Source organism: Clupea harengus, chromosome 6 (genome assembly GCF_900700415.2).
Source record: "Clupea harengus chromosome 6, Ch_v2.0.2, whole genome shotgun sequence".
Classification (NCBI taxonomy): domain Eukaryota; kingdom Metazoa; phylum Chordata; class Actinopteri; order Clupeiformes; family Clupeidae; genus Clupea; species Clupea harengus.
Genome location: NC_045157.1, coordinates 29,970,863 through 29,994,861, shown reverse-complemented (window position 1 = coordinate 29,994,861; position 23,999 = coordinate 29,970,863). Strand labels below are relative to the sequence as shown.

Genomic DNA, 23,999 nt, shown 5'->3' with positions numbered 1-23,999 from the left:
AAGCATCACGTAATGTTGTGCATGTATTACAACAAAATGTTGATCTGACTACAAATCCCGGCACAGAATGTACGAGATGATCTCTCTCTCTCTCTCTCTCTCTCTCTCTCTCTCTCTCTCTCTCTCTCTCTCTCTCTCTCTCTCTCTCTCTCTCTCTCTCTCTCTCTCTCGTTATTTATAACACCCAGGTGCAGAGCAATTTTAGCAAAACACCCAAACACTCATCTTAATGACTGCTTAGCACCTTACCATGGGAGCTCCCTGTGACATGTTAAACATTTGCCATCACGCCCATTCTAGCTTCTCTGGCTTTAATGAGGAAACTTTCCAAGACACACGCTGAGCAATCACTGCAGACTGGAGCTCTGACGTGCTCAGGATGGGGGCAAGGGGAGGTGTGAACCCATGCTGCCACCAGCCCAGCTTGCTATACGTAGGAGCTGACAGCAAGCGTGGTAAATGTGGGTCGTGAGGGTAAGGACCACTCACAGGCACTTGAGACGGTCGCCTAACTTTCCCTTTTTTTTTGGAAAGCTTAACAGCACCACCTCGACTGGAACAGGTGATTTGCAGCATTAGTCTACTCGGTTGGGGTGAGCTGAAGCATCCTGCTATTAAAATGTTTTGTACATGTCGCCAGCACTCCCATGTCGAGGGCCATTGAGAGAGAGAGAGAGAGAGAGAGAGAGAGAGAGAGAGAGAGAGAGAGAGAGAGAGTGAGAGTGTGTGTGTGTGTGTGTGTGTGTGTGTGTGTTGGGGGGGGTGGCATTTGTATGGCATCTCTGCCGTGCCGGAGGTGCCCTTCAGTGGGGGGGGGGGGGGGGGGGCGGAGGGTCAAAGAGCCTTCCGTGCGCCTCAGCTCAACACCCTGGCACAGATGACTCATGGGGGACAGGTGTTGAAGGGGCTGCGTTAAGTAGCAGCTGTTCCACGGCGCTCAATAATGCACTCATAATATGCTGCAAATCACTACGGGGAGGAAGAAGCACATGCCCTTTCAACTAGTTCTGGAAAGGCTTGCTTTATACTTCCACCCAAAATGGAGGGACTGGTGGTGGGCAGTTGGCGGAATGTACCGGCACAACAGATGATGAGCCTTTCACTTCACTTGTCCTCACTTGTGTATTTCACTGGTTCATCGGTTTACCGTTGTGTTGACACACTACACTACATTACAGCACTCCATTAAGCCAGCAGTGTAACTCATGTAAATAAATACCATCAGTCACATAGATGGAGAGATATTGACAGAGCATTCCAAGACCATAAATCACACAGACAACTAGAACGCCTGTTCCTCCTCTCCTCCACTCAGGGTCGCCCTGTGCAAGGCACTGGAAATGCATTAGCAAGCAGGGGGACTGACTACCTAACATGCCCCACGGGAGACCCCAACAGCTGGCTGAGAACTGAGAAGAATATAGGTAATAATAATAATGAAGGTGCTTTTCTGCTTTAGACCACTATGTGATGCTCCCTGATGAACTTTCTTTTATCCCTCTTAACACTTTCTTTTCTGCCTCTCAGAAATGCTACAAAGATGTTCTCCGAGTTGCTTATCCACAGTTTTGACTCAACTTCTTTGACTGATTGTGGAGAGATGCCGATGTTCCAGACACAGTAATGATTTAGCAATGCAACTCTAAAGTGTTGGTAGTTGTTATTTATCTATTTGTTGTTTATTTACTGAGTTGGTGGTGGACTCTCTGTATGGGACGAGAGGCAAATGGCTAAATTCTTTGGTTAAGGCGGCGTGTTGTCAAAATCTTGTGTTTTTGTTGACAGAATTCAAAAAATACATGCTAGCCTCCTGCTCTGTTTCCATGAAAGCTGGCAGCTCAAGGCGCTCTCCTCCCTTTCCCCCCTAAAGATGGCTTGAGCGGTGTATAGAGGCTCTACTGTAGCATGCACTGCCACTGTCTTCAGTGAGGAATGCCTTCCCTATGGGTTTCAATTATGGATTTCCACACTGTAGCCCCAGCTTGTTGCAGCCAAGACTACTAGAATGTCAATAGCATCTTCAGAGAGAAAGAAGGAATGCGGTTGATATGGGGTGGAAACAGTGAAGCGGCAAGATGGCGTTCATGTCTTTACTGCCCTGTGTGTGTGTGTGTGTGTGTATGTGTGTGCATGTGGTATAGCTCAATGGAGGCAATATAGAATTAGCAAAGTCTGTATTTAGGTTGAAAAAAAGAAAAATGGAGGAACTCACTAGTAAGAAGGGAAGCAGGTGCTCATGTCATTTTAGAATACCATTGAATCTGGCAGTGAGCCTTGTCTGTGGCATTGTCTTTGCATGTGTAATATGTGTGTGTGAGTGTGTGTGTGTGTGTGTGTGTGTGCGCGTGTGTGAGCATGTGTGTGTGTGTGTGTCTGAAAGAGAGTGTGGCTACTGTACGCACCGAGAACATTGCCTGAGGGTACCTGTTCCAGCTCCTCCAGCTCCCGGCCCATCAGCAGGTACAGGTCGTCCAGGCTGCAGCAGACCAGGTGGGGCACGGGGGGTAGGGCATCGGCTGCAGAGCTGCCCTCTGGCAACTGCCCCACAGAGACAGAAGATAGACACACACACACACACACACACACACAGAGAGAGAGAGAGACACACACACACACACACACACACACAGATTAGAATCCCACCGATAACAAACCAAAAGCGACACCAGCTTCCAGTAAGTCTTACCCACACTGCCTCATCAGCTTGTTTTCCCCCGGCAATAACAGAGTGAGAGCCTGGGGGGGGGGGACAGGACGGAGAGGACAGGACGGAGGGCGAGAGGAAAGGAAAAGAGGCTTTTTATGACAGCCCACTATTAATCAGTGATGACGCAGCCACCACTACAGCAGCCCTTCAACCTCCTCCACCTCCTCCACCTCCTCTAGCAGAGCATGGAGGAGCAGACAAGAGGAAGAAGAGGAGGAGGAGGAGGAGGAGGCTGGCTGACGGATAGTCCAGTGACAAAGTAATTTCTTTTCTGGGCAGCGTCCAGTCGGGGCGCTCATATTTCTGCCCAACGTGAGGCACCGACTCGGCCTCCTGTGAGAGCACCGCGATTCTTCATCACCCGGCGTTCAGCTCTCTCTCACGGCAGGGCTTAACAACGCCACCGGCTGCCTGTCAGGTACCCAGTGGCCCCACATAGCATTTCTGAGAAAAGAGGCTTGGGAGCTAAAATGAGGTTTAATTTGTCTTAAATACAGTAACTACGTACGAGTGAAATAAACATCTACAGGCTTCTAGAGAATAACTCCAGGAGGTACCGTAATTAGCTTGTTCTGAACGAAGGAGGGTCAAAAATGTTGAATGGATAACTAATGAGGCATAATGTAACGTCTTGTGTTTCTAAAGGTTCAGGTGATTAAAGGGAGTTTTATGCGCAAGCATGTCAGCCATGTTAAAACCTGTTACAACTAAACTGCCTTAGGGAGCTATTCTCATTGTCTAACATTACATTCAATGACTAAATCCCCCAAATCCAACTTGTTTCCTTTTGAGCAGCACCAGCTCCAGCGGCATGACCTGCTGCTCAGGGAAGCGAGAGGGGGCTTGAGCGGGAGCGTGTGTGTGTGCGTGTGTGTGTGCGTACCGTCCTCAGTGCCTGCGCCGGGTCGTACTTGGGGCCGAGCACAAAGACGCGCTGGCCTCTGCGGACCCTGCCGCTGTAGACTCTGGCGAAGGCCACAAAGTGCTCTCTGTCCTCCTCCTCCTCCTCCCTGGTGCCGCTGGACCTCAGGTCCAGAGCCTCCATCTGAGCCGACGGGTCACCACCACCTGCAGGAGGGAGGGAACGAGGGAGGGATGGATAAAGTTAAACAGATGAGAGCACATGTTCAGAAGAGAGGGGCTTAGACCCAGAGAAGGGGGTGTTGAAGGCTTTAGGTACGTTATAAGCACTGCAACGGAGACACAAATTATTACATATATCTAGACGGAAACACACACACACACACACACACACGCATGCACAGTCACGCACGCACGCACACACACACACACACACACACACACACACGCCGATAAACAGCCATTCACTGTTGTTGATGGCATTTTTTAATGGTGCCATTTTCTCAAGTGGGCTGTGAAGTGCTAATGTTATGAGTAGGAGTAGACTGTTCAATCTCTTATTCAACCAAAGGGACTCTTCTCATATAAAACACAGGAGACACAACAGATTAGCAGATACAACACTAGAAGTACAGTCACAGACACCGTAACAAAAAATAAACAGGAATGACCCAGAATGATCTTAGATACATTCTATCCAACAATTTGGTATTAAATGGCATGAACACTTTTCCCACAGCCCTTGGAAAGAAAAAAAAAAAAAACACTCAGTGAAAGTCAGAGACACTGGCTAGGACGCAATAGCGCTCACATCCGCTCTTCAGATGACGGAGGGTTTTAAGGTGCATGGACCGCCCCTGATGAACCCTGTGGTTCATATCAGCATCTGTGTGCGCTGCACCTCGTCTGAATCTTTAGGCCACTCTGTCAGCATGTGTGTGTGGGGGGGCTTGTGGTGCTTATCTATTTGTGCTATTGTTGTGTTATATGTTGTTGTTGTTGTTGTTGTTGTGCTATATGTTGTCCCCCGTCGCACAAACAGGAGCAGCGCTCCAAATTTCGTTGTATGCGAATACAATGACAATAAAGGCTTTACTATTCTATTCTTATGAACTGACTGGAGGGTTTCTGGGTAGTGGGGGAGGGTGTGTGTGTGTGTGTGTGTGTGTGTGTGTGTGTGTGTGTGTGTGTGTGTGTGTGTGTGTGTGTGTGTGTGAAGATGGAGAAGAGACAAAGGAAAGGAACCAAGATAAGCGTCAGTAAGGCAATTAGAGAGAGAAGATAAAGAGGAATAAAAGAGGTGTGAAGAGAGTGAGAAAGAGGTAGAGTGGAAGAGAGATGGAACAGGGGTAGAGAGCTCGGGAGATGGGCACAACGATAAGAGATGGAGAGAGAGAGAGAGAGCGAGCGAGAGAGAGAGAGAATGTCCTTGCCTGTAATGCTCTCCCCAGCAGACGGAGCTGTCTGTGGAATGGCACCAGCGTGGGCAGACTCTGAGCTTTCTGCACCCTGATTGGCTGCCAGCCTCTCAGCATGTCTCTGTCTGGCCAGCTCTCGGCGCTGAGCAATCTCCTCCTGTGTCAATGGCCTGGACGAAATAAAGAGGGGGGGGGGGGAGAGAGAGAGAGAGAGAGAGAGTGGGAGAGAGAGAAGTGCACAGCAGTGTGTCATTAAAGCTCACTCAAACACTCACACAGTCAACTGCAGAGCAGATCTGGAAGGAGAAAAAAAAAGAGAAAGAAAAAACCATCAGCAACAAAAGCTGACGGGAGGCACATTAAAATGACTCCAAGGCCGTGTCCATGTATCACTCTTTCTTTCTTTCTTTCCTCCTCTGTCCACGTCTCTACCTCTTCTCCCGCTCTGCATCAGTATTGACTGTGCAGTTGCTCTGGGGATGCATGGCGCTACGGCGGTTCAAAAATAAGACATTTGACTTGGCGTGCTGTGTGGGAGTATGAATAACAACATTTAGGGAATGTGTCATAATTGATACGATTTCAACTTAATTTGGGGCATGGGTTCATGAACGATTGAGAGAGAACGAATGAGACCTCATAGCAGGATAATGATTCAGAATAATATGATAATGAGGTGAATTTGTAATAACAGTTAACCAGGCATTTTTGAGAGCACTGGTAAAAACACAGGCTTCACATTCTTGGGCACACACACACACACACACACACTTGGACACATTTTCAGTTTGAGCAGCATCTGTTTGTGTGTGTCTCTGCAGATGCCATACTGGGAGAAGCTAGACATTCTAGCGAATGCAGCCAATGTGTATGGGAGGAATGTGTTTGGACAACTAGCGTGAGGCAAAGCGCTCGTGAACCCAGAGTTTCCCATCCCATGGTCTTTCATTGTCATCACACCCGTTACTGGTATCACTGCTGATGTGGTTTCTTTCTTTCACTGTTCTAATGCGTCAGTGCTTAGCGGGTAAGAAAAATAACATCTTATAAACCCCCCCCCACCACCACTGTTACCTTCTGAGAGCTGGATTTGTCCAGACAACTGGATTACCAGACACAAAAGCTTCTCACTGACCTGATGCTTGTGTTAAGGGAGATCCAGAATGAATCCCTTGTGTCACCAGGATTTGAGCATCTTAAAAAACTCCTCTCATGAAACAGTTGCTACTGTTGGCTGCTGTCACTCTCAATCTAAAAGCGTTCCTAGACACATACACATGTACGTACTTGTTCTTAATTGCACTGTGACAAACATAGATATTTAGCTAGATTCCATTCCGTCTAGAGCTGGACAATGGAGTCTTGGTGTTAACATAATAAAATGGACCATTTTAGTTAGATTAATGGCATGCGATAAAACCTGCCCTTGGCAACATCCTGTCCACAGAACAGGTACCCAAAATAACTGATACGCTTTCATGTGACATATAGCATTCCAAGGTCTATTCATACGATTGTGCAGATACACGGCAGAATTACAACAGTAAGAGTTCAAAAAGTGGGAATCCTAATCTGTGAATCATTCAGCCCAGAAACTTCAACAAAATAAAACATTTTACTGTTTGAGGCTATAAAAAGGGACAGTTTTATGGTAGGACATTACAAATCTCATGATTGCTTTGTGGAAAAATGTCTCACACTCTAGCTAATACTTTTTTTTTGTTTGGTAATGGGCTTGACAGACTCTCTCTGTAGTAAACAATTAGGTTTATGATCATTCAGCTACACCCCAAAAATAGATCAAGTTATCACCTCTCACCCCCAGAGGACACAATTACAGTTAGGGGGGGTGACTAAACCATGTTCGTTTTTTGGGATCACGTAACGGTCATAAAGCAAACTAGAACTAAACAAGGAGAGAACATGGCCAATTTGCCAAATCCCAACAGCAGTCTGATTTCCTAACATGGTCCTGTGGTTGTGGTCGTGCCGCACTGTAACTGCGGACACCACACATATCGCTACCCATATGTCCCTTCGGTGTCCACTTCTCTCCTTGTGTTTGTTCATAGAGCTCTGAAAGAAATACTAACAATAATAATGAATTGATAAACGACAAGAGGTCAAGTCCTGTAATTACAGCAGACATGCGCTCTCTGGGGCCAAGCTGGAAAAACACAATTACTCAGGACCGGTTGTTGCAAATCCATGCCACATGTGCCATTTGAAAGCTCACACAGGAGTGTCATTGTGGTAAGTGAAGTGTATGCTTGGAAGTGGCCACAATGAGCGCAGCCATGGCCCGGGTGGCGGAGGGCCCCTCAAATAGTGTCGACACATCCTAAGCCCCATAATAACAAAGTGGCCGCTGAAAATAGGCCCCAGCCGGTGGCTCTGTAAACACAACTAGTTATGATCGTGGCTGGAAACGGCCACGCTGAAAACATGATTACACCTCCGCCATGCATAAATTACGAGGACATAAAAGATGCCAGTGATGCAAAACCTCAAGAGAAACACACACATCCAGAAATAAAAAAGAACTGAATGGCCACTCAATGAAGGGCCTAAACTTTAGGAATTATATTAGCTGCTTTCCAGCCATAAATTGTGAACTAAAGTAACTGCGCTGTGAATCTGAAAACACTTTCCTCTCTATACAAAAACGTACCATTAACCCAAGAGTGAATCTCTTTTTGGTTTCCATCATCTCTCAAAATGATGATGGAAGTATATATATAGCTCCTTAACACTTCCACTCTGACATGCCATACCCCCGAGCTCTTAGTGTTTCAGTATGACTGGACTGCAGTGGAATCAGAGCGTTTTCCCCTTGAGTTCAAACCTGTCACTTAATGACAGTAATGTGAACAGCATGAGTCTGTTTTATGGCCCTCACTGCAGTGGTTATGAAGTAATGGGTTCTGAAGCTTCAAGTAAGACTTTTAAACCCACAAGTTTTTTTTTTTTTTTTTTTCATACCTAGCAGGAAAAAGATGGAGGGGAAAAATGAAAAGATGTATCGATACTAAAGCTGTCAACAACACACACTTCATAGGTTTTCACCAGGGCAAAGATTTTGATTGTAGATACTTTCCGCTTTAGACAAAGATCACATGCTACCCTTGGACCGTCAGGCTAGAGAAATGGCATCATTCATGTGACAAAAAAAAAAAACAGCTAATGGAATTTCCATCATAGGATCAAAACCATATCTGTTCTATTTTCTACAGCTTAAGCGGAATATAACCATACAAAAATTTGAAGACACATTTAAAATATGTTAACATTATCCCATATAGTCACTTATATTGGATTTAAAAGAGCTGTTAACTTGACAAACATATTCCTTCAAATTATGGCCAAGACAGATACCACATTTGTCATGCTGAATTGCTCCAGCCTGTGTGTGACAAACATGCTCTCCTTCATTTCAAACATGCTGTGGTCATTTCAGACCCCACAGACACATTCACCAGATTCTCCTCTGTGCTGTTGGTAAGACCTTGAGATTGCTGTTGTCGGGGTCGGGGGGGTTTTGGTGTGTAGGCAGCATGCCTAGTCTGCCTCACAACCCCTCCGAGGCATTGCTGAAACTCCGACTCTGTTATCAACCAATCAGCAAAGAGGACTCCTTGGCGCCAAGTACTGGTGCATAGCCTAAGAGAGGTTACCCCACACACTCCTGAGAAACTGTGTGATTATCCTTCCATGGCGACCCAAACTCACCATCGCTATGGCAACTGCACACATAACTGCGGCTGTCTTGACTGATGCGAGTGCCCCTTGATATGGAGGGCTGAAATGGCATTTTGCTTTGGTTAGCGGTCGTGTACTTCTGACTAACACTTAAGATGTAGATCTGACTTCTTTCTCTCTTACTGTGACAAACCGTGAACAGAATATTATCCAACTTAACTACAATCCCATGATCAACAAAATGCAGTCTAAAAGCAATTTAAAAATCTAAATCTAAAATCAACAAATGATTAAAATCAACCTAAAACTTTCATACCATGGAGATTACATACATGGTCTTATTTTAGTAGTGGCATTCCAGCAAACAGCAGGAAGTATTTCAGCACAGAAAAGAAGCTCTCTTGTCATAATGACTTTAATCCACTAAACTCTGAGTGCTATTGGTTTTACATTGACTCACTTCTGTACACATACAGTAAGATCTGGGTCATCTTAAGTAATGCTGCTATAATAGGCAGGGCTGGAAGTCTTCCTTAAAAAATGTAGGTCAAATGAGAGGTGTGTGTCTGTGTGTCTGTGTGTGTGTGTGTGTGTGGGGGGGGGGGGGGGGGGGGGTCTGCTCCAGCTGATGCTGCTCAACAGCACATCCTTCCATTCAAATAAAAGGCATCAAACATGATTGTGGGGAGCAAAAAATGATGAATGGAAGCCCCCCCCCTACCATCTGCTGTTCTATAGAGGGAGAGATTTTCAAACCCTTCCCTGCCATCCCACAATGACAGCAGATGCAAAGGTTCCACAAAGAGCTCAAGAGTTGGGGTGTCAACATGCAGCATCTCTGCACGGTGCTCCTCGAGCAAATACACAGAGTACACATGAAGCCTTCTGGGATCAGTTCATTAAAAATGTATACTGAAACACACCACACACACACACACACACACACACACACACACACACACACACACACACACACACACACAATGAAGGCTTACATCTGCAACAAGCTCTTGGCCCGGTTGTTGAGCTGTTATGTGGGGGTAGAGTTTATGTGTATGTGTGTGTGTGCGTGTGTAGTATGACATCCGACAGCAGGTGGCAGCACCTAGGCAGGTGAGATGCTAAACCTCATTAAAGATGCTCCTCTGCAGAGGTGGGCCTGCATCACAAGGAGGATGGCACCCGCCAAACACATCTCCTCTCCCTCCTTCTCCTCCTCCTCCTCTTCTTCTTGACAGCTTCTCTCTCTCTATCTCTCTCTCTTTTCCCTTCACTCTCTCTCTCTCCCCCTGCCATACAGCTAATGGCAGACCCTTGCAATTATGGCTTGGTTGCCTGACAGGAAAAGTGGCTGGCTGGTGGAATTCTGTGGGTTTCTGCACGCTCCGAAGACCTGAGGAAGCTGAGGAGGCTGGAGATCAGCTCAGGTCAGGGGGAGCGCTCGGGCGTTTACGCAAGGCTGCTTGGAGCTTGGAGCTTGGAGCTGGCAGCAGCAGCAGCGGAGAAGAAGGGGGGGGGGGGGGGGGGGGGGGGGGGGGGGACCGGGAAACCAGTTCCAAAGGGATTGGAGGAGGAATTACAAAAACAAATAAAAATAACCTGGTCCTGTTCACTCAAGTGGACTGTCACCTTCACTATCTGCCCGTAGAGGTCTTTCTTGCCAAGTAATGAGGGAATGAGTGGTCATGGAAAGAAATATGATCGTAACAGTAATCAAGTTAAAAAATAAGCCCCTGATTTCAGGAAACTGCATAATGTGGAACAGAATAAATAACAATATATGACCACTGGGAATGAACTCTGCAGTCATAACATGCCTCATCTTTTCATCACGGAACAGAATGACCCAACCATACCAAGTCTTACCAACCCAATGTTAGAGATCCGGCTGGTTAAAAAAACAACAATATAAGCCTCGAAAGAACAGTCCAAACCAAAGGAAACCATTATGGATATCTAATTACCGCTACCATTTGTAACATTTAATTCCAACTTTGCTTTGTAGTGTTTTTCTAGACTACTCTAAATCTAGCCTCATCTTAACCATAACCAGTGATGGGGGCCATTGGAGGCTCTTGCTCACTTGTTGGAACTTGAATACTGTACAAGAAGAGGTCTCCACCAACCTCCCCTTCCTCACTCACACATGTTCCACAGGCCAGGCAATTAAAGCAATGCAGAGAGCCCTAATGGCTCCCGCCCATCCTCTCAGCTTCCTGTGGCCATCTGCTTTCAATGACTAAACTCGGTGTGCCACTGTCACCCTTGCCTTTCAAGTCAGAAGTAACCATTTTGGATCCTTAATCACATTAGCATGTTGCAGTTTCACCCGCGTCCGACACAGCCACTGACAGCCGAGAGATTTATGAGGCAGATACAGTAAGCGGCGCTCATTTAAAACTGTATGCGTGTTCCCCTAGAAAAGCAGGCTAATCCTTAGCTATATCAATCCATCATGTGGGATGCATCATGCCCTGGAGCCTGCTGTTTGGGTCCATTTGCTTTGATGGGGAAAAAATGGAAAACAGGCGATTAAGGAAAACAAGGACGGCCACAGACAGGTAGTGTCTGGCAGAATTCGAGGCGTCACACACTTCACAGCGGGAGGCTGGGGAAACAGCTTCCTGTGAAAAACAGTAGGCCCTTCGTCAGAGAATAAGGCACTTCAGCATGTCCCGCTGAGCAAGGACCGGAATTATTTACTTTTAAATCAGCTCGACATGTTCGAGAGACTGTTAGCATCCACCCACTTGCTTTCGCTGAGAGAAATGGTGTCTTTCAAAAGGAAGAAGGATGTAAGAAACCACAGGCCCAACCCAAGCCCTTATTTTCTCAACACACGGTGGTTCTGCAGAACAAAGGCGTTCTTCTGTCGGGCCGTACCCTGGCGGTGGGTCAGCAGTACGCGGAGTAAACCCGCCGAGTGCTCCATCTAGTGTCTGCCCTCCAGACCCTCGCCATGACTCATGCCTGACAAGGAGGGGGGGGGGGGGGGGGGGGGGGGGGGGAGTAAATGCAAGCAAGAGCGTCTTCTCAAGAGATGTGTTTGATTCGCATGCTCCCCATCACAGCCAGAACAACAGAGCCTCCACCTTCAGTCCAGGAAATACTTTCAGTGTGTGAGTCTTTGGGTTTGTTCTGCATTAGAGCATATTAAACACCTTCAGTGTGTGAGTCTTTGGGTTTGTTCTGCATTAGAGCATATTAAACACCTTCAGTGTGTGAGTCTTTGGGTTTGTTCTGCATTAGAGCATATTAAACACCTTCAGTGTGTGAGTCTTTGGGTTTGTTCTGCATTAGAGCATATTAAACACCTTCAGTGTGTGAGTCTTTGGGTTTGTTCTGCATTAGAGCATATTAAACACCTTCAGTGTGTGAGTCTTTGGGTTTGTTCTGCATTAGAGCATATTAAACACCTTCAGTGTGTGAGTCTTTGGGTTTGTTCTGCATTAGAGCATATTAAACACCTTCAGTGTGTGAGTCTTTGGGTTTGTTCTGCATTAGAGCATATTAAACACCTTCAGTGTGTGAGTCTTTGGGTTTGTTCTGCATTAGAGCATATTAAACACCTTCAGTGTGTGAGTCTTTGGGTTTGTCCTGCATTAGAGCATATTAAACACCTTCAGTGTGTGAGTCTTTGGGTTTATTCTGCATTAGAGCATATTAAACACCTTCAGTGTGTGAGTCTTTGGGTTTATTCTGCATTAGAGCATATTAAACACCTTCAGTGTGTGAGTCTTTGGGTTTATTCTGCATTAGAGCATATTAAACACCTTCAGTGTGTGAGTCTTTGGGTTTGTTCTGCATTAGAGCATATTAAACACCTTCAGTGTGTGAGTCTTTGGGTTTGTTCTGCATTAGAGCATATTAAACACTTTCAGTGTGTGAGTCTTTGGGTTTGTCCTGCATTAGAGCATATTAAACACCTTCAGTGTGTGAGTCTTTGGGTTTGTCCTGCATTAGAGCATATTAAACACCTTCAGTGTGTGAGTCTTTGGGTTTGTTCTGCATTAGAGCATATTAAACACTTTCAGTGTGTGAGTCTTTGGGTTTGTCCTGCATTAGAGCATATTAAACACTTTCAGTGTGTGAGTCTTTGGGTTTGTTCTGCATTAGAGCATATTAAACACCTTCAGTGTGTGAGTCTTTGGGTTTGTCCTGCATTAGAGCATATTAAACACTTTCAGTGTGTGAGTCTTTGGGTTTGTTCTGCATTAGAGCATATTAAACACCTTCAGTGTGTGAGTCTTTGGGTTTGTTCTGCATTAGAGCATATTAAACACCTTCAGTGTGTGAGTCTTTGGGTTTGTTCTGCATTAGAGCATATTAAACACTTTCAGTGTGTGAGTCTTTGGGTTTGTTCTGCATTAGAGCATATTAAACACCTTCAGTGTGTGAGTCTTTGGGTTTGTTCTGCATTAGAGCATATTAAACACCTTCAGTGTGTGAGTCTTTGGGTTTGTTCTGCATTAGAGCATATTAAACACTTTCAGTGTGTGAGTCTTTGGGTTTGTTCTGCATTAGAGCATATTAAACACCTTCAGTGTGTGAGTCTTTGGGTTTGTCCTGCATTAGAGCATATTAAACACTTTCAGTGTGTGAGTCTTTGGGTTTGTTCTGCATTAGAGCATATTAAACACCTTCAGTGTGTGAGTCTTTGGGTTTGTTCTGCATTAGAGCATATTAAACACCTTCAGTGTGTGAGTCTTTGGGTTTGTTCTGCATTAGAGCATATTAAACACCTTCAGTGTGTGAGTCTTTGGGTTTGTCCTGCATTAGAGCATATTAAACACCTTCAGTGTGTGAGTCTTTGGGTTTGTTCTGCATTAGAGCATATTAAACACCTTCAGTGTGTGAGTCTTTGGGTTTGTTCTGCATTAGAGCATATTAAACACCTTCAGTGTGTGAGTCTTTGGGTTTGTTCTGCATTAGAGCATATTAAACACCTTCAGTGTGTGAGTCTTTGGGTTTGTTCTGCATTAGAGCATATTAAACACCTTCAGTGTGTGAGTCTTTGGGTTTGTCCTGCATTAGAGCATATTAAACACCTTCAGTGTGTGAGTCTTTGGGTTTGTTCTGCATTAGAGCATATTAAACACCTTCAGTGTGTGAGTCTTTGGGTTTGTTCTGCATTAGAGCATATTAAACACCTTCAGTGTGTGAGTCTTTGGGTTTGTCCTGCATTAGAGCATATTAAACACCTTCAGTGTGTGAGTCTTTGGGTTTGTTCTGCATTAGAGCATATTAAACACTTTCAGTGTGTGAGTCTTTGGGTTTGTTCTGCATTAGAGCATATTAAACACCTTCAGTGTGTGAGTCTTTGGGTTTGTCCTGCATTAGAGCATATTAAACACTTTCAGTGTGTGAGTCTTTGGGTTTGTTCTGCATTAGAGCATATTAAACACCTTCAGTGTGAGTCTTTGGGTTTGTTCTGCATTAGAGCATATTAAACACCTTCAGTGTGTGAGTCTTTGGGTTTGTTCTGCATTAGAGCATATTAAACACTTTCAGTGTGTGAGTCTTTGGGTTTGTTCTGCATTAGAGCATATTAAACACCTTCAGTGTGTGAGTCTTTGGGTTTGTCCTGCATTAGAGCATATTAAACACCTTCAGTGTGTGAGTCTTTGGGTTTGTTCTGCATTAGAGCATATTAAACACTTTCAGTGTGTGAGTCTTTGGGTTTGTTCTGCATTAGAGCATATTAAACACCTTCAGTGTGTGAGTCTTTGGGTTTGTCCTGCATTAGAGCATATTAAACACTTTCAGTGTGTGAGTCTTTGGGTTTGTTCTGCATTAGAGCATATTAAACACCTTCAGTGTGAGTCTTTGGGTTTGTTCTGCATTAGAGCATATTAAACACCTTCAGTGTGTGAGTCTTTGGGTTTGTTCTGCATTAGAGCATATTAAACACCTTCAGTGTGTGAGTATTTGGGTTTATTCTGCATTAGAGCATATTAAACACTTTCAGTGTGTGAGTCTTTGGGTTTGTCCTGCATTAGAGCATATTAAACACCTTCAGTGTGTGAGTCTTTGGGTTTGTTCTGCATTAGAGCATATTAAACACCTTCAGTGTGTGAGTCTTTGGGTTTGTTCTGCATTAGAGCATATTAAACACCTTCAGTGTGTGAGTCTTTGGGTTTATTCTGCATTAGAGCATATTAAACACTTTCAGTGTGTGAGTCTTTGGGTTTGTCCTGCATTAGAGCATATTAAACACTTTCAGTGTGTGAGTCTTTGGGTTTGTTCTGCATTAGAGCATATTAAATGTGTATTGTTAGTTATAAAAACAACTAGCATGTACTGTATGCAGTATGTGTCTACAGGAGAGCTGTTTTCTATCAAGTAAACATGACAACCAATACGAGCAAAAAGGTCACTGCCGACTAACATTCAGCCAGTCATCTGACTGCATTCTGTTATTAATATTAAACTTTTCATTTCTGTACTTTTACACGTTTACACTTTATCTTAGTCATATTGAAAATGTACTATAATATTAAACTATAAATAATTAATTTGTAGACCTTGGTCTTCATACTTTGATAAGCACACAGGTAAGTAAACTTTGAGGAAATATTCAGTCATTTGAGCTGGTTGGTCAGATTAACGTATTGGAGACACCGCTAATAAAGCTCTGACCTTTCGGTGGGCTAAGAAAATCTTTAGTTGTTGACAACTCCTGTTTAGCGTGAGATTACGGACCTAGAATTAACCCTGCCATTATCATATCTCATTATTTCCATCATCCGCCCCCCGGCAAACTGATCCTGGATCAAAGCTCCTGTGTGACTCAGTGTGTGTTCGCCAGTGTGTGTTCGCCAGTGTGGGCAGCGGAGGGAGAGGGGCAGCTGGCTGACAGCGCTGGGAGGAGAGGAGAGGAGAGGAGAGGAGAGGAGAGGGCCCATGGTGCCGGAGCCGGAGGGGAACGGCTGATGTGGCGAGAGCCGGGCCCGGCCTCACGGGCCCCTTCGCCAGTCCTCCCGCTCCAGCACCTGCTGCAGATCAATGGCCACTCGCTCACTTTAAAACATCAGGGAAGAGCTCCAGCAGCACGAGCACACACGGCTGCACCGCACAAACAGCTGCAGCTGCACCCAGACTCAGACTCAGACTCAGACTCAGACTCAGCTGCTCCACTGACATGTCTGATGCATGGAGACGCATGTTCATTCAGGCACACGTATGGTCATACACTCATAATTGCAAACATATCACACACACACACACAAATACTGCATGACTATGCAAGCTTATATAACACACACACACACACACACACACACACACACACACACACACACACACACACACACACACACACACACACACACACACACACACACACACACACACACACACACACACACACACACACACACACACACACACACACACACACACACACACGGAACAGGCTTTGTTTGGAGGAAGGATCTCATGGAGTAAAAATGTAAATAATCACTGAGTCAGTGTGCCGAGAGTAAATGAGGTGTGTTGTTATTGGGGCCAGTGTGCAGAGAAACAAACAGGGCTGCTGAAGTGAGAGATGTGAGGAGGGGCAGACTGAGGGGCAGACTGAGACGAAGACCATACGATGGAGTCATCCTTCTCTAGTGCCTGTGGTCCCCGATCAGTCACGTACCTCTGCTTGTTCTGTGGCAGCGTCTTTGAATCCACGGCGAACATCTTCGATACGAACACAATAACCGGGGCTGTGTCTTCATTCGAGCACTCCAGGAAAGCTTTCAATGACGGAGGATGAAAAAAAAAAAAGAAAAGAAAAGAGAAGAGAAAGGGGGAAAAAAAGGAAAACACGGTGAAGAAAAATCAAACAGAATGAAACCACGGCATTCTCTGAGCTTTCTGTTAGGCATGCATTTAGCCTCCACGGCTGTTTTTGTGACTGCTGCCCAGCGTGAGTACTGGTCAGCGGAGGGGAATATTAATGTGAGCCTCTGAGCACATGGAGGTGAATCAGTAATAAACCCAAATGAATGTCATAAAGAGGGAAAATACTACATTTGATGCCAGTTCAAATAGAACACTGCTGCTCCTGCCAACGATGCAGCCAAGCCAGCTAACATGAGCTACAGGGTGCAGCCGTCAAACTAAGCAGGTCTGAGCCGAGTCCGGGTAGGGAAAGAACAGATGGAGTCAGGGGTGAGGGAAGGCTCTGGTGGATGAATCTTGAGTGCTTTGGAAAGATGCAGTGCCTGCCAATATCGCAACCTATGGCCAGATCCCCAAGCTGCCTTGGTGGATGGAATTTCGCACGGGGTCTAATGAAATAAAAAGGCTAAAGGAAACATAAATACCGTCATAAAAGTCCAACATGACAAGAGGCCTGCGCCCTAAGGTCATGAAAATGCTGGTCAGAGCACCGCCCCCCCTCCCCCACCCCCTCTCTCTATTCAGCAGAGATCAAACAGCCTCCCTCACACAGGTGTTGGATACCAACCCAACCTCCTGCTGGGAGCAGCCAAAGAAAATCACTCTGGGTGAATTCTATAACGACGAAGCACTCCGGCTACGCACATTCCTCACGAGCACATCACCGCACCACACTGAGTTAACCAAAGTTCCAAGGATGTGTGTATGTGTGTATCTGTTATGTGATGTGAAGCGGTCAGGAGGCTCACCTCTCTTCAGCTCCTGGGTCTGCTCGGGCAGCGATTCGAAGCGGCGCAAACCCACGCTCATCAGCTTCTCCACGCGCTCGGCCGTCATGTCCAGTGGGCTGGGCAGCTTCTCACACACCATGGCTGTGGGGAATTGTTAAAGAGCTTCCACCAGGAGCCACGGCCACTACACTTACCACGGAAAGGAGAAGAGACACGTGCAGTCTAACCAAAATAACATGGGACACAGATAGCCCTAGTTATACAGCCAGCCGTGTTATATTGTGGTTATGACCATAACAGAATTTCTCGGCATATATATATACGTACGTAATACGTAATAGTGTCAGTGTTTGCATTTAATGTATATGTTATGTATATATATTTAATGTATATGTTATGTATATATATGTATGTGTGTGTGTATATATATATATATATATATATATATATATATATATATATATATATATATGTGTGTGTGTGTGTGTGTGTGTGTGTGTGTGTGTGTGTGTGTGTGATATATATATATATATATATACACACACACACACACATATATATATACATAACATATACATTAAATGCAAACACTGACACTATTCAATGTTAACAAGGCAAAGCACAATGACTAGCAGGTATTGGCCCCATATGGAAGAGCTTAATGTGGTGACTCAGGCCAGAGGAAGGATACAGAGCACAGCCTCAGAAACTGGGAGCCACTGACTGCAGACGGCGCTCAGGAGCACTTTGGGGTCGGAGTGGCGGAGGTCACGAGCAGCCACCTTCACCCCCAGCGAGGCCACCATCTTCTCCACCTTCTCCTTATCTCTGTGAACACACTGATGCAGTCAGGCAGGGCGATGGCGTCCCAGAAAAAGGCAAAGAAATGAGGCTCTGACTGACATATTACAGGCCGTTAATAACGCACCTTCTCGTGATGACAGCGTCGTACAAACTCCAGATGTTGTCAAGGACAAGCTGTACAAAAAGAGGCTTTTTCCCTTTGGACTGTGAAAGGAGACAGAAGAAAGGCTTCAACGTCCAGCAGCTGTTCAAATAGACTCAGTCAACATACATCATATTACACGGGGACGAAAAACCCAAGAAAAGCGATATCTTGTGTGTGTCAATAAAACGACAAATGCCAATCACATTGAGTCTGCATAACCACACATGTGTTAAAGCCAAAGCCCACAGTCTGGGATTTCTGCTTCTTTCAGGCAGCTGGACATTAATTGCTGATGGAAAAGGGCTGGTATTTCTATAGCCAGTACTTCTTTAGTCAGTCAAGCACTCAAAAGCACTTTACCAGTTAAAATCGTACTGACCTCGCTCACAGCAGAGGCACAATTCAACAGAACCAACCCTGTGCACTGGAGCATGTAGGGCCGAGCGTCTAGGACTAGCGTCTTATGGAAAGACACTCGGACATGAGGGCAGTGGGAACTGGGGACTTACTGGGAGCCCTCGGATTACTGGTTCCTCATTCTACCTCCATAAGTGCCTACGCCCAGCGCATACATCCGTCATTCTACCTCCTCATCCATACCTGCCTACGCCCAGCGCATACACCCGTCATTCTACCTCCTCATCCATACCTGCCTACGCCCAGCACATACACCCGTCTCAGGGTCGCTTCTCCGTGTGAGTCCCACACCCAAACTCTATGGGAGCGGCTGCAGGTGAAGTGCTCGGCAGTGGTGAGCCATAAATGCTGCCGCGGCACTGACCGATTGGTCCGGGGGACACGTGACATCGGACAACCCACTCGCCAGTCATTTACATTTACATTTAGTCATTTAGCAGACGCTTTTATCCAAAGCGACTTACAATGTATACACATTTTACACTGATGGCACACATCAGTGTCTTGCTCAAGTATGCTTCGACAGGGAATCGAACTAGCAACCTTCTGATTACTAAACGACTTCTCTACCTCCTGTACCACTGTCGCCCCCCCATAGTCATTACTGTACAATTCTAACAGGCGCGTGAACGTGGTTGTGTTTCTCCTGCAGAGTTTTGTCTGGAAACTCATTTGAGTCACGCTGCCTCTGGAGTCTTTGACACCCCCTGAAATCGAACACACAATGAAACCTAATAATGCATGTAAAGCATCTCATTATAACTCTGAGTCCATTATAAAAAAAGAAGATCTAAAAAAGCAGCCAGCGCACATCCCTGACTAAAATAAGCAGCCAACTTGCATATCCATTACAGGGACACGTTAACGCAGATGTTCAGCCATGCGAGGAACAGCACATCAAGGTCGATTATGCCCTGGTTGTGGAGATGGGGAAGGCCCCTCCGGTCAGGAGAGCTCTCCTACCTAACCCAATGTCTGTAGGCTCAGACTGAGGGTGGGGATGCAGTGGAGCGGTGGAGAGGAGCGAGCGAGTGTGTGTGTGTGTGTGTGTGTGTGTGTGTGTGTGTGTGTGTGTGTGTGTGTGTGTGTGTGTCTGTGAGCCCGCCCTCATCTTCCCACTCAGTGGAGAGGCTGCTGAGCATGTGAAGTGGAGTCCATTACCATAGTGAAGTCTGCTTTACTTTACATTCATTACAGGCACAAATGGCACTTGAAATGGTGAGCCACCATCAGAGGCGGCGCCAAACCACTTCAGGTTGCCGGCAACGCGGGGGGAGACCCTGGCAGAGGGCACCCTGGCACCTCTCCAGTAGCCTGTGGGGCACAAAGCCACCCGCTTCCTCTGCACCCGCCAACAGATCCAAACTCACCAGGATCACAACAAGAGAGATAAAAGCACCAACTCAACTCTGACTAGGTGAACATCAGAGTTACTGTTTGTACAGACATACTTCTCACAAGCCTAAAACACGTCACTGGTGTCTTTATAGTTGTCCATATTAACGCCCAGAGGAGGTCAGGATCATAGTTGTGGATGATACCAGCTCACCCTAACCTCACCGTAACCCTGACTTTAGACAACAGAACAACAAGTGTGTTTATCATTGCTTCACTTTCAGCCTTGTGCTGGGAGTGAGCCCGATTGCAATTGTTGTTTGTCTAATATAAATATACTTATATGCAGCTCTGGAGTCCTGAGGTAACTAGGGTGAATTTTCACCTATCAGTATGGTTAGACATTAATCCCGTGTTCAGTTAGATGAAATGTGTACTACAAACCATCAGTGCCAGCAAAGCCATGTACCTGAGCTCCCCTCATGATTTTCTTGGCTTTGGGGTTGAGGTAGTAATCTCCCCACAGTGTCTTAAGCAGCACGTCGGAGCGGATGCCCATTTTCTGACTGTACATCTGGGCAAACTGGTGGATGCTGAAACAGAAAGACATGCACGTCACTCCTGTACCTTATCTTACCTTATCTTATCTTATCTTATCTTAGCACTGGGCAGTGTGGCCTCCCACCACGCTAACTGAGTCATGCACAGACCTCCATGTCTACACTGCAGTGGCCTTAGATGGCCTTCTATACTTTAGTGCCAAGTGTTTGGTTAGTGTTTACTGGGGATAATAAGCATTAAGTCTGACCACCTACTCGTGCTCGGCTGTTCAGCCGGCGGTGCCAATGACTCATGTGTCTGAGTGGGAGATGAGATGAGACATGTCTGTCACCTCCACGCTGCCAAGACCGCATTCATCTAACGTCTAACATACCATTCATAACAAGGCTTCCAACATTTAAAGCCACTGAATGGCCCTTGGAGACAGACACAATCGCTGAGACATTAAAGTCTTCTCTAGTCTTCCAGCAGGTCCTGTAGTCTCCCTAGGGGGGGGAGGAGGGGGGCGTTTTTTCTTGGATGAAAGTAGTTAGTCGTGATTTAATTGCCTTATTTATAGTTTTTTTTTGCAGTAATCAAAGAAGACAAAGAGAGGCTTTTTAAAAAATGATGTCTCTTTGTTCTCCTCGTCCATGTGTCATCTTTCTGGTCTACCTGGGCTGGGCCCGCACACAACGCAGCGGAGCCTCTCTCTGGAGGTCATTATGCAAGCCCTCTCCAGTGCAGCCGGCTAAATGAGCCGCTCTGCTTGCCGCTCTGCCTGCCTGCCGCGGCGCGCGCTGACCTCGATTGAAGCAGCCCACCGCTTCTCCGCTGGCTAAAATAAATCAGTGCCCTCGTGTGCTGCACACAGACTCACCCTTTCAAAAGTTTTTACTTTGACAAAAAATGGAGTCCATTAGTAGTGTCCTCTGCTTGTGCGTGTCCTTCCGTAAGGGCTTTTATCGGTCTGTTAGTAAAAATGCTTAATTGTACTTGAAAATGAAGAGGAGGGAAATGCAAGTGCCAAATTCACTTATCATAGATAACAGGGAAAGCATAGCACTTCCCTTCACCATTAAGTATCATCTTCAAATCGAACATAAAAAGGGCAATGCTAAAAGTAGCACAATATTTTGGTGGGGGCTTCAATCCCCATTATTTTGTGTACTTTTAAACGCTCATTAGTATTTTAACAAACTTCTTGTGCACTAATAAGCATAGTATTACCACATCTGGTGTTACAGATACACCTACATTTGAATCTGTAACAATAAGCGCTGTGGCTCTTCAAGCTTGCTTCTCTTTGCTAAGAGCGCCACCTTGTGGATCTTTTGAAAATGACTGCACCATGCACATACTGGAAGGTGACATGCACATTAAGTAGGGAGGAAGAGCACACCTATTCTTGCCAGCAGGCTATACGCCAAGCTGTCTGGGGAAGAACATACCGGAAGCCCCATCCGTCTATGGCACTGGCGAACACCACGTTGCCTTGGTCGGGGGAAAAGTAGAGATGCGAGTCGTCCGTCTCCTCCAGCCCCGCGCTCCAGTCATACACCTGCTCGCCGCTGATGTGCTCACTGGGCTCTGGATGCTGGGCCTGGGCATCCGCCTCCTTCTCAGCTCGCTCCTCCAACACTTTGGAGGTGAAGAGGGAGCCGGTCACAGCATTGACCTGGCACATACAACACAAGAGCCCATTACGGAGGTACATATGGGTGATTGGGCTTCCAGTAGTGGGCTAACTCAGATGGGATATAAGGAATTCTGACCTGTTCCATTATTTTCTTGAGATGCTTGTAGGCTTCTAGCGAAGTGAGTTTCAACTCCACAATGAGTCTGTCGATTTTATTGATCACTAAAACAGGGCGGATGTTTTCCAGCCAAGCTTGTCGTAAAACTGCAAGAGTCTGAAAGAGAGAAAATTGGGGGAGAAGTCAGAGATTTAACACTATGCAACAATGTGCTTCTTGAGATATGTTTCTACAGGCAACTAGTTTTGGTATCATTTTCAAATTCATTTTGCAGGTATATGGTCATGCGAAGGATAGATAAACTTAAGAGTCGTTCCCACTAGCCATCCAGGAATGCCCTATGAGATTCTGCGAGACTTGAAGACGCAAGAAAAGCTTTCACAGCACGACACTGCCAAATATATCACCAAAAGACTCCAGTTAGCATTTTAGCAAGCTTTTAGCAGTGCGAACTGGGCTTTTTGTGGTGTTTTGTAAGGTTTTTGCAAGCCTTTTATGTAGTTAACTCTCTGGTTTCAGACCAAAACTGTACTGCTGCTTTAAATAAATCACAGAGCTATTCCTCTACCACAACAAGGACCTACGAGGTTCAAGACAATGATACATGCTGAATGAATAAATCAACCTTCAACATATCAAAAAGGGTCTCATTCACAATCCTGTGTATACAAATGGTCATATTTTATGGACAGAAAAAGCTTCAACACAAAACTATAACCAAATTCATTACAAGTGAGAAATGTTATTCTTACTGTACAGTAGAAATGAATTACCCCGTTATTGCATTTAAATGGTTGCAGGGGTGGTATATAAATAAATGTGTGCGTTTGTATGACCCATGGTTTTTTTTCCACACAACACAGTATTTGCATGGTAATGAATAACAATGACAAGAGATCAGTTTTTAAATGAAGTTATATTCGTAACTATTCCAACGAACAAAAGTACAAAACATCACTTTTCCCTGAAACATGATATTTTAATGAGTAGTGGTGCAAACATTATGTCAAATCAGAAATTAAATGAATGGATAAAAGGGAATTATTTATAAGCAACCCTCATTTGACCAACTACAGGCCGCAATCATTACGTATCCAATACCTGAGGACACACGCCTTCCACTGCATCCACCACTACGATGGCTCCATCACAAAGTCGAACTGCTGTTGACACTTCCGAGGAGAAGTCTACGTGCCCAGGGGAGTCAATCAAGTTGATGAGGTATTCATTATCACCTAGAGAGACATGATAACACAAGCATCAGTCAAAGGTCACCCACATAAACTGACATGACGAATGTATTAATAGATATAGAATGATATCAGAAATAACTTACCACAAGCATAATGTAATGAAATAGCACTGGACTTCATGGTTATCCCCCTGATCTGCTCATCCTCTCTGCTGTCCATGTATCTAAGCTAGTTGTATAATCAGTTTGTGAATACATTATAAACGCTGACAGAATACGCTACAGTAAAAATACTTTAGAAGCCAAAATATAGTCTCTAAAGTGACAATCAAATGACATGTTCAGCCATACAGGAACATTTCCATCGAACAAGATTACCTTTCCTGCCAAACGACTTGATATGATGCCATTGCTAGCAACAAAGCGATCTGCCAAAGTTGTTTTTCCTTTAAATCCCAAAAGAAAAGAAAAAAATCAGGTAGTGTGTAGAGTAAACTTAATGC

The 23,999-nt window shown here is 45.4% G+C and overlaps 1 protein-coding gene across 3 annotated transcripts in view; it reads right to left on the bottom strand.

The window, feature by feature from the left end:
- efl1 (elongation factor like GTPase 1) overlaps nt 1–23,999 on the bottom strand; it is a 69,051-nt gene that overhangs the window by 44,315 nt on the left and 737 nt on the right. For all 3 annotated transcript variants that reach the window (XM_031569714.2, XM_031569716.2, XM_031569715.2), the window contains exons 3-15: nt 23,875–23,942; nt 23,641–23,725; nt 23,406–23,539; nt 22,323–22,460; nt 21,999–22,225; nt 20,477–20,600; nt 18,235–18,314; nt 17,998–18,134; nt 17,325–17,447; nt 16,328–16,427; nt 5,002–5,156; nt 3,591–3,775; nt 2,403–2,538 (exon numbers count right to left, since the gene is read on the bottom strand). In XM_031569714.2, the coding sequence (XP_031425574.1) occupies nt 2,403–2,538; nt 3,591–3,775; nt 5,002–5,156; nt 16,328–16,427; nt 17,325–17,447; nt 17,998–18,134; nt 18,235–18,314; nt 20,477–20,600; nt 21,999–22,225; nt 22,323–22,460; nt 23,406–23,539; nt 23,641–23,725; nt 23,875–23,942 (1,692 nt within the window). The remainder of the gene's footprint in view (nt 1–2,402; nt 2,539–3,590; nt 3,776–5,001; nt 5,157–16,327; nt 16,428–17,324; nt 17,448–17,997; nt 18,135–18,234; nt 18,315–20,476; nt 20,601–21,998; nt 22,226–22,322; nt 22,461–23,405; nt 23,540–23,640; nt 23,726–23,874; nt 23,943–23,999) is intronic.